At 38.2% G+C, this 16011-nt stretch overlaps 1 protein-coding gene across 6 annotated transcripts in view; it reads right to left on the bottom strand.

Moving 5' to 3' along the window:
• Window positions 1-11341, bottom strand: part of CLCN3 (chloride voltage-gated channel 3) — an 87618-nt gene extending 76277 nt beyond the window's left edge. For 2 of the 6 annotated variants that reach the window (XM_070505066.1, XM_070505068.1), the window contains exons 1-2: window positions 10727-11259; window positions 663-838 (exon numbers count right to left, since the gene is read on the bottom strand). In XM_070505066.1, the coding sequence (XP_070361167.1) occupies window positions 663-680 (18 nt within the window). In that variant the 5' untranslated portion in view covers window positions 681-838; window positions 10727-11259. Of the gene's footprint in view, window positions 1-662; window positions 839-10726 lie in introns of all 6 variants that reach the window. The other 4 variants (XM_014868341.3, XM_014868338.3, XM_070505067.1 and 1 more) reach the window with 4 other exon arrangements.
• Between the last annotated feature and the right edge of the window lie 4670 nt (window positions 11342-16011).

The following is a 16011-nucleotide window of genomic DNA, read 5'->3' as shown; positions in this document are numbered from 1 at the left end:
TCACCAATGCAAGCGGGCATCATCCAATCAGCTGAGGATGTGAGTAGAAAAGGCAGAGGAAAGGTGAATTTGCTCTCTGCTTGAGCTGGGTCATCAGTCTTCTCCTGCCCTTAGACATGAGCAGCGCTCCTCAATCTGAGGGCCTTCAGACTCAGACTGGGGCTTACACCACTGCCTCCCCCGGTTCTCAGACCTCTGGGTCTGGACTAGAACTTCACCACCGGGTTTCCTAGGCCTCCAATTTGCAGACGGTAGATCGTGGGATTTCTCAGCCTCACAAACATGTGAGCCAATCCTTCATAAGAAATCTCTTTCTCTATGTCTATATACATCCTATTAGTTCTGTTTCTCGGAGAATCCCAACTACAGTTGTATACCTCTCTATTTTGTTATATTTAAATTTTTAAAGTTTACCCACATACGAGGTTTTCCTTGGAGGTAATAAAAATGTTTTAAAACTAGATAGAAGTGGTAATTATACAACACTGTGAATGCACTAAATGCCACTGAATTGTACAGTTTAAAATGGTTAAATTTATGTTACGTGAATCATCTCAATTTTTAAAAAAAGTTACCCAAAAACTCAACCTCAATAAAACAATGTATACACTCACTAGTGGATATTCATGACCACAAATATTAAGGGTTGTAATGCCACTTACCAACTGCTGTGTCACCATCTAACAAATTGTCATCTTCAGAAGTTTGAAAATCCATAATAACACCTGCTCCATCTAACAGCTCCTCGTCACTACTTGCACTTGTTATACTGTTGTAGCTGTTTCTATAGTAGCCTCTATGGAACAGCTGCTCAGACTCCATTTAGCTGTCTGATTATCTGAAAAAAGGGGGAAAAAGGCCTTTAACATATTCCCAACATATAATAAAAATCATCTAGTTCAACATGACACCAGGAAACTTCTCATCTCTGTATTAAAAAAAAAATCCTAAATTCATTCAACAGCTAACTTTTTTAAGTCTTTCGGGATGATTTAATAATTCTATTCTCACTATATAGCTGTGAAAAAGAATGAAGAATTTCTTCAAGTAGTGGTATAAAACAATCTCCAAGATCAATTGTTAAACTACAAAACAAAGGTCAGAGAAGTGTTTATAGTATACTATAAAGTATGTATGGTTTTTTCCCCCCAGAAAAAGGAAGGACAGGGGGGAGAAATACAGCACCTAATTGCTTGTGTATGTACAGACTATCTCTGGAGGGATTTCCAAGAAAGCTGCTCACAAGGGAAATGAACAAGAAGGCTGAAGTACCAGGTCTGAAAGGGAGATTCTTCGTCTCTTTTGAATATTTTACCAGACGCAAATACTAATTTTAAAATACCGTATTTTAAAATGTTTAATATTAATTTCATTCTCCTTTCATCATTTTAAAATTTAAATCTTCAGACCCCATGAGCAAATACCAGCCATGGAAAATGATAATAGGTAACAATTTTCATTTTTCCAAAGCAGATTAATACCAAATTAGCATATATTTTCATGTTCTTAACTCTTTATACTTTAAAAACAATAATACTCCTAAAGAGTTTGATTTTTTAAATACATCTACCTACTTGCTCAACATCAAAATGAGAGTTCACCATAAGTATGGTAGACATTAGCAACACACTTGAAAGACAAAGTCATAAAAGCAGTCAAACCAGTAAGCCTTGTAAAACAAGACATTTGACAACACGTCATAATAAGTACACACAGAAAACAAAAGACAATGGAACTAAGCACACTCCAACTCTAGTGTTGAATTTTAGTACTTCAAAACTTGAAGAGTTTTAAGACAATCTTTTGTCCTCAGTAAATTTTCCTTCTGCACATGGAAAAATAACCTCAGAGTTATAATAGTTAAAAATTATTTGTAAAGCTTTTACATTTCTTTGTAGAAAAAACAAAATATTACTGGATGTCTATTTTTAACAGATTTATTACATAAATTTCTTAACTTAAAGACCACTTTCAGAAAACATGAAGTTTTGAGAGCTCCTTGAGAGCATATCTCTATTCTCAGCATCTGGCATAATGACTGATACATAATATATGGATGATAAATGCCAAAACGTCAAATTGTTTCTTCAATCAATGGGATTAAAAAAAGAAATGTATTCAGTTTTCAATAAACAAATTCTCTCTACAATAGTATCACTCTGGTCTTGGGAGAATAACCAAACACTAGCACATAAATTACAAAGAAAAACTTAAACATTTACTGCTTTGCAACTTTACTAATGTTTTATCTCTACCTCTACCAAAGATGGCTTATTATACTAAAATTTGTTAGAATGTACTAATTAAAGCAAGAATTTTATATTTAAAGTAAATATTAAAATACTAGTAGGAAAATAACTGTTCATGCTAAGTACTCTGCAGCATCCATAGAGGCAATCAAATTAAATATTGTGGCTCTTGAGTGAATAACCAAAAGGCTTTTAAAAAATAAGCATTAATAGTTCAAGAATCATTTCAATTTTGATGTATCAAAGCATGTATGCTAAGATTTTGAAAAGAACACAAACACTCTTATTCACTTCTTACATGATGATCAGACTAGAAGGGCTTAATACATGTGATAACATATATAACACATCAATGAATATTAGTCAGAGGCTGCACATCACTGAGAAATCTCTAAAATAATTGAAATCTGCTGTGTTGTGGGACCTCAATCACCAACTTCCAACATATCTCCTCTATTTTTATCCCTAAGAGGACCTCAAAAATTGTAAGTGATAACTGGTAACTTAACTCATTCAAAGTGTTTAAAAAAACTTAATCTCACTAACACCTCTGAGACATACAGACTCCACATCTTTCTTTATAATAAGAGCAACAAACTCTGTCCCAAAAGTTTATTAAATTCAGGCCTGCCTGGGTAACTATTTCTATAAATTTGATAACTTGAAAAAAAAATCCAAACAAACTATTCTTATTACCCCAGAAATCTATAGAGACATACTGTCAGATCAGTAGCCACTAGCACGGCCAGTCCAAACTGAGATGTGCTCCGAGGTAAGATATCTACTGGATTTCTAAGACTTAACATGAAAAAGGGATGTCAAACATTTCATTAATAAGTTTATATTGATTCCATGTTGAAATAAAACTCTAGGTATACTGGGCTAAATAAAATATATTATTAAAATTAATCTCATCATTTTCTTTTTACTGTTTTAATGTGCCTAAGAAACTTAAAATTACATATGTGGCTTGCATTTACAGTGCACATATTTTTATTGAACAACACTGCTAGAAAATAGTCAAAATTCTATGATAGTATAAAGGAGATACACAGAAGAAATCTGGATACCAGTGTTAAATCTTTTTAGGTTCTAAACTCAATTTCCAGTCTTGCCTATAAATGGTTATTTAAGTCATAATACAGCAGCTGAAATTTTGATATTACAAAATGAATAAAAACAATACCACAAAGTCACATCTTCCTTTTTAATTGTCAAGAAATGTATTTAAAACCATTTCAAAACATTATAATAGATGCACGGTAACTTGCAAATATATTCATGCAGAGTTATTAAAATTAGACATAACCTATGAAAATCTCCAGGGGTAAAGCCTGGTTTACTATAGAACATTCCTAAATGATCTATGTACAATCACCTTGACCCCCTCTAATCTGATCTCCACACTGCAGCCAGCATGGTCTTTTCTAAAAGCAAGTCTGATCAGTAATCTCTCTCCACTCCATGGATTAAAGTCTTAATCATCTCTCACCACCCTTAGCAGACAAACTCTCTTAACACAGCAGACAAAGCCCTGTGCAGCCTGGCCTCTGCCCAGCTCTCCAGCTTCATTTTGTAGTACTTCTTGCCGTACTCTAGACTCATTGATCTTCTTCTCAGTCCTACCAGGCTGTTTCCTGTCTCCTCCCCCAGGGCTTTTACTGTTTCCTTGGCTGGAACATACTCTCTCCTCTTCATCTAATTAATTCTCCCACTCATTCTTCAGATCTCACATGAAGTATCTTTTTATTTAACAAACTCTTAGAGTTTACTATATGTTAGGCACTATCTTAAGCACATTAATATTTATATTAAATATAATCAGGACCCTAAAGCTTGGGTGCTATTACAGATGAGGAAACTGAGGCACAAAGAGTTTAAATAACTTGCCCAAAGTCACGCAGCTAGTAAGGAAAGCCTCCCTGACCTACTTACCACCTGGGCTAATCTTTGACAAGGTCAAATTTTCATTAGTTCTTATATTTCTCCTTTATAGCACTTATCACAGTTGTAATATTACACTTATTTATATGATCATTCAATTAATGTCTGTCTTGCCTTCTAGAATGTGTCATGAGGTCTGACACCGTATCAATTTTTGCTCAACACTGCATATTCAATGGTTACCTGTCACATAGTAGGTGCTCAACTTTTTCTTTTTCTTCTTCTCCCCAAAGCCCCCCAGTACATAGTTGTATATTCTAGTTGTAGGTCCTTCTGGCTCTGCTATGTAGGACGCTGCCTCAGTACGGCCTGATGAGTGGTGCTAGGCCCCAGGCCCAGGATCTGAACTGGCGAAACCCTGAGCCATCAAAGCGGAGCACATGAACTTAACCACTCAGCCATGGGGCCTGCCCCCACTTTTTTTTTTAATTAAATTTTTTATTTTGAGATCATTGTCATTTCACATACAATTGTAAGAAATAATATAGAGAGCTCCTGTGTACCCTTTGCTCAGTTTCCACCAATGATAACGTCTTGCAAAAATCATAGGACAATATCATAATCAGGATATTGACATTGATACAGTCAAAGATACAGAACATTCCCATCACCACAAGGATCCCTCACGTTGCCTGTTAATAGCCACACTCACATTCTTCCAGCCCTCCCCTCCCCCCTTCTCTAACCCCTGGCAACCCATGTATTTTCTATTTCTATAATTTTGCCATTTCGAGAATGTTATATAAATGGAATCATATGTTACATTTTGGGATTAGCTCTTTGTACTTAGCATAATTCTCTGGTGATTCATCCAGGTTGCTGTATGTATCACTACTTCCTTTTTATTGCTGAGTGGTATTCCACAGTATGGATGTACCACAGCTGGTTTAACTATTCACCCAATGAACAATATCTGGCTCTTTTCTAAATTTTGGCTATTATGAATAAACTGCTATAAACATCCATGTACAGGTTTTGGGTGAACTTAAATCTTCATCTCTGGGATAAAAGCCAAGGAGTGCAACAGCTGGGTCATATGGTAATTGCATGTTTACTTTTTTAAGAAACTGCTAATTTTACATCTCTATTTTACATTCCCACCAACAATGTATAAGTGATCCAGTTTCTCCACATCCTTACCAGCACTTGATGTTGTCACCATGTTTTATTTTAGCCATTCTGATAGGTATGTAGTGATACCTCACTGTTATTTTAATTTGCATTTCCCTAATGGCTAATGATGCTAAACATCTTTTCATGTGCATATTTGCTATCTGCGTATCCTCTTCAGTGAAATGACTGTTCATATCTTTTGCCCGTTTTCTAACTGGATTGTCTTTTTACTGCTAAGTTTTATATTTTAGAATATATACTCTAGATACTATTCCTTTGTCAGATATGTTGTTCGCAATATTTTCTCCCACTCTGTAGCTTTTCTTCCTTTTAACAGTCTGTCACAGAGCAAAAATATTTTATTTTGATGAAGTTCAGTTTATCAATTTTTCCTTTATGTGTCCATATCCACAGCAATTCCACACAGTCTTGATTACTGTAGCTCTATAAGTCTTGAAATTGGATATATTGATTCCTCACACTTTATTCTTATTTTTCAAAATTGTTTTAGCTATTCTAGTTCCTTTGCCTTTGCATATAAATTTCAGAATAATCTCCTCTATATCTACAAAATCTTGCTGGATCAATTCATATATATAGTACGCATGAACAACAAACGCATAGCAAATGAATGGTACATCTCCACTTGGATATTGCATGAGAACTCAAATTCAACAAGACCTAAACAAGGCCTAAATAAATATTTGCCCCAAACTTGCTTTTCCTACTACTTTCCCTATCTCAGTTTACAGGATCACCATCTATTTACTAGCCAAAATCAGTTTTCAGAGTCACTTATTAATTTATTCAACAACCATTTACTGAGCACCTAGCATGTACCAGACACAAAACCAGGTGCTGGGGTAATGAATTAGGTATGGTCCCATTCCCAAGGCAAAAAAGGTGAAAGACATACAAATAACTACAGTATAGTATGATAAGTACCACAGGAGAAGTATATACAAGGTATCTGGTAACACTGAAAAGGAATAAGCATGCTGCCTGGGAAAGTCTATGAACACTTAACAGAGGGAATGTTTAACCTGAGTATTGAAGGATTAGGATAAGTTAACTAGGCTAACTCTGAGGTGAAAAGTCAATACAGGCGGAAAAAAAAAGGAAGTGCAAAAACACAGCAGCATAATTACAAAACCTGCTTGGGTAGCTTATGTAAGAGCTAAGGGACTAGAGAGTGGCTGTGGACACAGGCCAGATCAAGAAGGGAGGGGCTCATATGTCATGCTAAGGAACTTATTTACTCACTTAGACACATGGGAAGCCATCAAGAGTTTTAAAAGAAACCACATGATCAGATAAGAATTTTAGCAAGCCTACACTATCAGCAGCTTGGAAGACAGATTAAAAGGGCAAGAGACTGAAAGACTAAAGATAGGGAGAGGAGTTAGGTGACCCTTACTCCAGTAGACTTTTGAACAGTTCTGAATATGAGATATTGAGGGCCTAAGTGAACGAAGATATAGCAACGTGGAAGAGCAGAAAGAAGTTTAAGGAGGATATGGTAACTAATAAAATGCAGGGAATGGTGAAGAAGAAATGTTAAGATATCTGCTAAGTTTCTGACTTGACTTGTTGATTCAAAACAGTTGGAAGAAACAAATTTCAGTCTCCTATAGCTTACAGAACTCAAGACCAGAGTGTTCTTTCCAACTGTAGGATTATACATCTAGGCTTTAATCCTATTCAGGGCCAGACCACAATGAAAGGAATGATTACCTCCAGTACAGCAACCTAGCCTCCAAACACTAAGCAGTACACCACCAGAATTGGGGGGTGGGCAGCAGAAATAGGAAGACCCTGGAAATGGGTGGCTAAGGGACCCATAGCCTGAGGTAGGTAAAATAATTTTTCAGAACTCCCAGCAAAGCTTTTTGCCTCTCTCATAAAGGAGATTTGGTAGTGCTGAGGACCATGACTAAGTTTCAAAGGTCTGCCACTCAGCTATCTGGCTGGCTAATAAGCTGAACAGAAAAGGTGGCACAATCTGAGTCAAAGAAGAAATGAAAATCTCGAATGCTAGCAACTAGAGAAATGGACTAAAGTCTCAAAAGCGATGATGGCAAGGAAGTGAAAGTGACTGACCTAGACATTTGTATGCAAAGAGCATTTTCATATAAATATTTTAAGAACTGTATGTGCCAACTACTAGTCAAAAACTAAAATGTGACAATGAATTTCAACATAATCATTTATTCATTCACTAATGTTTACAGAACAGCTACTAATGTACCAGAAATTGTAAAAAATGTAAAGACATTTTTATTGATTAAGGGTATCATATTTGTACAGGCCTTACAGCTTTCCGTAAACTGCAGTATAAATTACATTACATACAGTCCTCAAAGGGGATGTTGTAATATTTTCCTATAAATTACTATATATACATATAATAAAAAGCAATACATGACAAACGTCACAGAAGACATAAGAATTGTTAGAAGAGTTCAGAGAAAAGATCACACCCCACTGTAATTAATGATAAGAAGCCTTCTTTGGAAGAAATATACTTGAGTTGGACCTTAAAAAGTAAGTGGGATTTTATGAAGCAGAAACAGGAAAAGAGCTTAACTGAAGCAAAAGCACTGGCAGGAATCAAGCTATGGAGCCAAGAAGGCAACAAAAATATTTGGAGATTAGTGAGTATGTGCACAAAACACAACTCCAGTAAAAGGTGTCACGGTTAAATAAGTCTGGGTAATAACGCATACCCCTATCTAGAACTGTAATGGCTAACAGCATAAGAAAGGTTCTTGAGAAAACCTGTAGTAGACATTAACGTTATAAATAAAATTTTTGAAAAGCTTATCAAATTTATTTTACCAGGGAATAGCACCTCCACCCAACATAACACGAAACTTAGACCAGAATATCACCAGAGTAAGAAAGAATTTATTCTGACATAAAATGTCAACACATACAAGATATGACAATAATGAAACTGATTTCTCCCAAAAGTAATATTACCTGATATTTTATCCTTACTGTTCATTAAGTTAGCTGCATGTCCAAATTGCTGTGTCTTATATATTTTTCTTCAAAAAAGCATTAAATGGATAACCCACTAAAGGAAGTAGCTGTCTACTCTGAAGAAAATTCCCTAGATTCATAAAATTTTTTAGAATAATTCAAAAGTTCAATGCTAGAGGATTTTAAAGGAAAATCACACACGCACAAATATAAGGCTCAAACTATAACATGGAAAAAAGGTAAAATAATCCAACAAAAAGATGCTGTGGAAGACTCACACTTTGAAAACGAAATAATTTTCATGATTTTACAAGACAGAAACTGTACAACTACTTCTCATAAGGGCAAGAAATATATTTAACTTGGTTCCAGGCAAAGTTGCAGATCAAATCTCTATTTCAGCAATGCAAATGGGCAGTTTCCCCACACGGGTTCATCCTCCATTTCATACCTAACTGAAGAACATTTATTTTTAAAAATCTAAATGAATCATAGCTACAATGTTTATAAACACATGTGAATGTGCATATGAAAAAACAAAATAAAGAGTTTATTAGAATGTAAGATGAGGGTTTAAAAAATTTTTTCCAGAATTTCTCTAACTTTACTTTACTTTTATAATTGAAAAATAAGTGAACCTGTAGTGCCCTATCTCTCATCCTATCTTTTCTTGTAGCATTTTGACTAGTCTTACCTGCAATACAGAGCAGCTATGGAGAGCAAGAGCTCTGAAATCATACTGTCACACTTCAGTCTCAGTTCTGACACTTACTGAGAGCTTGGGCAAGCTAATTAAATACTCTATGTCTCAGTTTCCACATCGGAATAATGTGAAAACTGAAAGTACTAACTTCATGGGGTTGATGTGAGAATTGAGATAATCCAAAAAGAACCACTTAGGAAAGATCCTGAACCATAGAAGTCACTCAATAAACATTAACACTTATTATATCATATTACATATACCTCTTAGATCCTTGCTGACAAGTTTGACTAGAAATTTAGCTGAAAGTTCTACAAAGCAGTGATAGTGGCCAAAGCCCACAAGATACTGCTTTGATATCTGACCCACCACAGAGATCAAATCTGGGTTCCTGAGCGGTCTGAAAATTATTACCAACATGTCACAACAGGAAGTGGAAAGTCTATCACCAACATGACCTGAGAAACAGCCAACTCTCTAACATAAAACCATAACCTCAGCAAATCTGTTTCCCTGAACTGTAAATATTCAAAACCAGGTAAAATATTTACATTCTAATGACCTGCATATAATTGAAAACACGCTAAAACACATCTTCCAAGTAAAGATACAGGTACTATACATTGATATTGACCTCTTAAAATAATTTAACCTGTTTTTCAAGCAAAGAATCAAAGTCTTTGAAGACTGTGGGGGGTAGGGTGTGGGAGAAGGATGCAATCTGTCATGGATTCTGCCAACAGTGGCTGTTCCTACTAACCAGAGGCCATAAAAGCACACTCAATTTGAGGAAATATTTGTAGGTCACACGCCTGGTTTTTAAGCCATACTATGTAACAAGAAAACAATCTGCAACAGCAGCTTGTTTTAAGATGAAAATCAAAACAAATACATTAACATTTTAACTCCTATATGTAGTCTCGAGTTGCACAAAATTTTCTAGTGACTCACAAAAGCACGTAAAACTGACATTATTTAAATTAATTCTATACCGACTTCGTCAAGAAAAGAATCTTCTAAATTCACTCTTTAGAGATGAAAAGAAAAGGATTTCTGAAAAGATTCAGCAATCAATGACACAAGCCACAATGATGCTGCAGTAACTGAATTACATGCTCAAAAAAGTTTATAGTTTGCAGAAATGAACTTTTGAATTGCAAAAAAGAAAAACAGGTATGTCGCTGTTGATTCAATTCTCATAGACAAGAATTTCTTTCCAAAGGAAACAAAAATTTCAGCCTCTAATATGCATAATGTATATGTAATTCTCTTCAACGAGCTCCAGTTTTAAAATGCTATACAAATAAAGCATAGCATATGCTAAGTGAATTTCTAAGGTAGTTTCTGGTCCCAGTCAGTTTAAGATCAAAACACAAATGTTATATATACACACAAACTATGTATTGACATACACATAAATCTAAAGCTAGAAAAACTGAATATTAACTTCGAATTTGGGCAAATTTAGCGAAAGTAAAACCCACAGAGTTCAAAATTAATCTTTTCCTGGAACCTACTTCCGTTCTATTCAAAGGTCCTTCGACGGTTCCTGAAGGAAATAGGTAAAATCTTAAAGAATGTCAGAGAGTATATACCTAATTCAGGATGGGTTTAACATCACGTAGGCGAATTTGTTGTAAGAGAAACCAAGATGACAGCCCTGGTATTACAGTTGACCCCAAATCCGTGAATATGACAGCTAACGAATCTTCACTCACACAATGCAACTCACCTTGCAGCTCAGAGGCATAGCAAAATCGGAGGCTGGTTTTTGCGCTGCCTTTGGATTCTGCATCTGTTTCAAACCTAAAACCTAGCTACCCTGGGAGCTCCACCTGAAGAAAGCCTGACACAACGAAAACTATCCGTTTTAAAAGATACCTGAGGTTTTCTACTGTTGAGGTTACGAAAATTTTGCCAGGTGGGACTTTTTCTGGCCTCCTTCAAACACAGGAGCAGCATTAAGTTAAATCCGCTTGCTTTCTAGGGCCCTAGAGTCAACCTGCTTCTAGCCAAAATTAAAAATAAAAATCTACAATCTCACTTCTCTCTTAAAACACTAACCCTGAATCCATGGTCCAACTCGGAGAAAAAAGTAGAATGGCTGTCAACCCACCACACCCTCTTTCCTCATCACGCAGCCCGATGCCGGGCCGCGGGGGAACTGGGACTCTGAGAAAGGGGATGTGGGTCCCGGAGCAGAGCAGCCCCGACGCACCAAAAGGGAAAAGCAGCTGCCGCTGGAGTCGGAAACCCGACAGGTGCGTCGACGCGTGACGTCACCGCGTTGACGTGAACGGCCGTTCAGCGCCCGGCTGCCGCAACCCCTCCTCCTCCGGCCGCGGTCGGAGCCGCGTCGGCGCCTATTGGGCCATGTGGGAACGGTGGGCGGGCCGAGGCTGGGGCGCCCGGAGCAGGAGCTGGGCGAGGGCGAGAGCGCTGCGGGACGCGCTGGGTGTGAAACTCTTCGCTGGCGATTAGCTCACGTCAGTCACGCTTTGCTGGTTGCCCCCTCCGGTGACCTCGCGGAAGGACAGTAGGCGGCCGCCCTCTGGGATGCGTTCTCGGAAGGCCGCAGGCGCGCGCGGTCCTCGGCGTCCTCGCGAAGCTGCGGTTCCGCGCCGCCGGGAAAAGACGACCGCGCTCGGGAGCCGCGCAGGAACCGCCGGCCGGCTCAGGGGCCCGAACGTGGAAAGCGGAAAGCGAAAAGCGAAGGCAGCCATGCACGAGCGCTACTTCCTCTAACTTCGATCGAGGGAATTGGGGGCCTGCGCCTTTACCAGCGCCGAAGGCGGCCTTTGCGTGGGTCACCTCGCCTGACCCGCCGTCGCAGGTTCTGTGCCTAACACACCTGCAAAGAAAACGGTGAACCTGCATTTAGCCAGGAAGCATTTTCAAAAGTAACGCTTGGAAATTAAGTATTTGGGAGAAAATGGAGACTCAGTTTTCTACACGGTAGAATTGTGTTTATTTCCTTCTGGCAAACAGTTATGGCACTTAACGTGTCCCAGTTACAGAATTCAATCCACCCGACCTCCGTGCTCAAGGAGTTTGTATTCCGATGCAGTGGTAAATGACTGCTCAAGAAAAGGAGCGCTCTTGAGAATAGTGTGGGGAGAAATCTTCACAGGGGCGTTGAGATCTGATCTGGAGTTTGAAGATTCAAAAACGTTAAGGGGGCGGGAGTTGAGGGAGGGTGGTGATGGTGAGCAGGACCTGGTAGAAATTTAAGGCAAGAGAGAAAGAAATGTAAAGCTGTGTGTTGTCCTGGTATTATTTGAATATAACATGCAAGATGTAGGATGGAGATAATGAGGTGAGATGACGATGCAGAAGTCAGCAGTTAGGCTACACAGTTTGTGTTTTATCCTAGATAGCTGGGAGCGGTTGGAAAGTTTTGTTTGTAAGTAGTTTTTCCTCCAAAGTTTTGATTGTGAAATGTTCAAACATCCAGAAGACTTAAAAGGATAGTACATTGTCTACTCATGCTTTTCATTTCTTTAAGGTATATGATACTCAACCTTCATGTATTTAAAGTCTGAATTCAACTTATAATAACTGCCTATGGTATTGAAGAGTCTTAATCATGGGCATGACGGGATCAGTCACCTAGATTCAAAAATTCTGCTGTATTTGCCTTGTATTTGGGTATGTTTTTTTTCCCCCTTAAGTAGGTGAAAGTAGGATGCAGACATGATATTTTATCCCTAGGTACTTCAACATGCTTCTCCAAAGAATAACCTCTTCAACATAATCACAATACCATTATCACAGCTGGGAAAATTAGCAGTGAGTCCCTAATAACATCTAATTACCAGTTCACATTTAAAATTTGCCAGTTGTCAAAAAATCTTTGGCAGCTTTTTAAAAAAAATTTAACCAGGATCCAATTAAGTTTCAAGCATTGCATTTTGGTTATGATTCTTAAATCTTTTAATTTTCAGCAGCCTCCCAATCTTTCATGACATTGTTTTAAAAAGAACAGGCAAGCTGTCTTGTAGAATGCTACACATTGAATAGTTTTTTAATTATAAGAGTAATCCATGGCTATTAGAGGTTGACCCAGTCCCAAACCAGATCCTGCCCTCCCCACCACCTGTAAATGTGACTTTATTTGGAAATAGGGTCTTTACAGTTGTGATCAAGGTAAGTTTGTTAGGAGGGACCCTAATTCACTATGACTAGTGTCCTTATAAGAAGAGAAGAGACACATAGACAGACGTACAGGAAGATGGCCACGTGAAGACGGAGGCAGAGATAGAGTTACGCTGTCAAAAGCTAAGGGACACCTCAGGCTACCAAAAGCTGGAAGAAGCAACAAAGGATCTTCCATAGAGCCCTTGAAGAGAGCATGTCCCTATTGACACCTTGATTTTCAGACTTCTAGCCTCCAGAACTCTGAGAGAGTGAAACAACCCTGTTGTTTTAAGCGCACCAGTTTGTAGTACTTGTTACAGCAGCCCTAGGAAACTAATACAATGGCTTAAAACATTTTGAAACAATACAGAAAGTATAGAATGAAAGTTGATATCCTGTACAACCTGACCAACCTTAGTGCCACTCACCACAAAAAGGTACTATTAAGTATGTCTTGGTTATCTTTCCAGGAGCTTTCTAGGCATATAAAAAGATATTACACCTGTGTAAAAAGATGGAGGAAACTTTATTCACCAGTAGCCCTGTTAAGACTTATCTGCCTTGGTTTGGCCAAACATGTATCATCTGGTTTCCAGAATTCAGGGAAGCACATAAAGCTGCCTAGCATGAAGTAAGAGGTGTTTGTTTTGCTTTTGAGAGAGGAAAGGAAGGAAAAGTAGCCAGATTGCCCCCAAAAAGGTTGGGAGTAGTGTTGGAGAAGAGTTTGCTGTCAAATGTGAGGTGTGCAATAGAACCTTCTTTTTTGCTTCTCTACCAAATTTTTATTAAACTCTATTACACACTAATGCTTTTGACTTTGTACACTTTTTGGGCCCTCAGTAAAAGCACAAGAAAGTAATGAATATCTGAGTTAGATATATTTTTGTATTTTTGAGGCATATAGCACTCTATAAACATTAACATTCTACATTGTACTCACTCAATAAAAGGGTTTTAATCAAGGTCCTGTGACATAATTGTGTTTGTGGTTGTAGGACTGAGTCCCTGTTTTATTGCAGGTTGTAGGACGGAGGTCCCTGCTTTCCTGCTAGCTGTTGACCAGGATGGCTTTCAGCTCCTAGAGACCATCCTCAAGTCCTAACCATATGGCCCTCTCACAACATGGTAGAATTTCTCTTGCTTACTCCTGAATCTCTCTGACTTCTTTTGATCCACCCATCATAACCTCATTTTTTATTAACAAAAAGTCAGTTGATTAGTAACCTTATCGAAGTGAAATCTACTTTCAGAGTCCAGCCCACACTTGGGGAGAGGCAATTATACCAGGCAAGTACAACAGGGTGTGGGAATCTTGGGGCCATCTCAGAATTCTGCTTAACAAGCCCACCCGAGTAATGATTCACAGGTAAAATGCATTCACTCCTTCCCAAGGGTCTTATCCAAATGAAGCATCAGCTTGAAGTCCAAAACCTCATCTAAATCAGATGAAGATAAGGCTCCTGAGTGTAACCCATTAATTCTTTATCAGGACCAGTGAAACTAAAGAGCCAAGTTATCTCCTCCCAACACTCCCAAAATTAAGTAGTGTGACAGGCATGAGGTAATGCTTGTAGGCATTCCAATTCAAAAAGTAGAAGAAAAGAAGATAGGAGTCACTGTTCTCAAATGCACAGCCACCCACCACAGGTTATGAAAGAGTGCCCCCTTCTTACCCAATTACAGTACTTGGTTTTTGGGGTTTTTGTTTTTTGAGAAAAGGAAATCCCCTTTGTATTACCCTCATCCAAGAGGGTTTTATGCCTTAATAGGCTTGAGTACCAGCTTTTTCAGCTTAAATATGTTTCCACTGGCTGACAACCTCAGACTCAAATCATTCACATTCACCTCCTGATTTAGTGCCAGCACAAACACACAAATCAGGTTTCTCTCAGTGTAACTTTATTTGAGAACCTCCTTTGCCCTTCCCTGTCACTAGGTCTTGCATAAATTGTAGGAGTTTATGCAGTAGATTTCCTTAACTGAATCTCAGGCTAGACCACTTAGGCAAAAAACACCAAAAGTTCTTGCTAGCTAATCTTGGAACAATGAGGTCTAGTCACCCAACATGTGCAGTAAACAGAGGGCCACTCAAGTGACCTTCGTAGGATCAAGAAATTCAGCTTCTTGCAATTAACCTATACCCCACTATAATGAATATTCCAAGAATTGTTAATCTGGTTTATTTGGGAAGACTAAAGATTAAAAAGTATTCTAAAGACATATTTTAGGAGCTGCCAAAATTAGGGATTCTCTCCCTTGTTGCCAGGGAAGTCTATACTGGTATTCTTTTGAGGGGAAAGAGTTGGAAATTATAGGATATCAGGCGAAAGAGTTTCACTCCCTTTTTTTTTTTTTTAATAATATACAGTGGCGAGTAATACCCAGATATTACCTGCGTGGTGTTGTGTGGGAAATCATCTTGATATAATGATACCTTCCAAATACATCAGAAAAGCTATCCTAGAGGTCGTGGAAGGCTAACACACCATGAGAAGCAAGGGGGGAAGAAAGTTAACACACTTAGGGTAGAAGTGGGGTGGAAAGACCCATTACTTGAAACCTATGGTTATGCAGTGTTCATATGTCTTGTCTCTCTTTTTGGCCCATTAGCCTTCCTATTGATGGTGTGGTAATTAAGACCAGAGTTGAGGTTTGAACAAGAGTCCAGAGATGGAAAGTGCCTAAGGCAATGATACACTCTGGCTCCATCAGAGAGATGCAGGGGCAAGAATGCCTAGCCACAGCCGTAGCTTGTCAGTTAACCTGCTGAGCAGGTATAGGTTTTGCACTTCTTGGGCAGGACACGTGGGATCAGTGTAAATGTCACCACTGGGTGGCAGAATTAAGACCTGTGAATGTTGAATGTCTCATGTATATTTA

This window comes from Equus asinus, chromosome 3 (genome assembly GCF_041296235.1).
Source record: "Equus asinus isolate D_3611 breed Donkey chromosome 3, EquAss-T2T_v2, whole genome shotgun sequence".
Classification (NCBI taxonomy): Eukaryota; Metazoa; Chordata; class Mammalia; order Perissodactyla; family Equidae; genus Equus; species Equus asinus.
The sequence above is the reverse complement of the archived record's forward strand: the minus strand, read 5'-3'. Positions and strand labels throughout refer to the sequence as shown.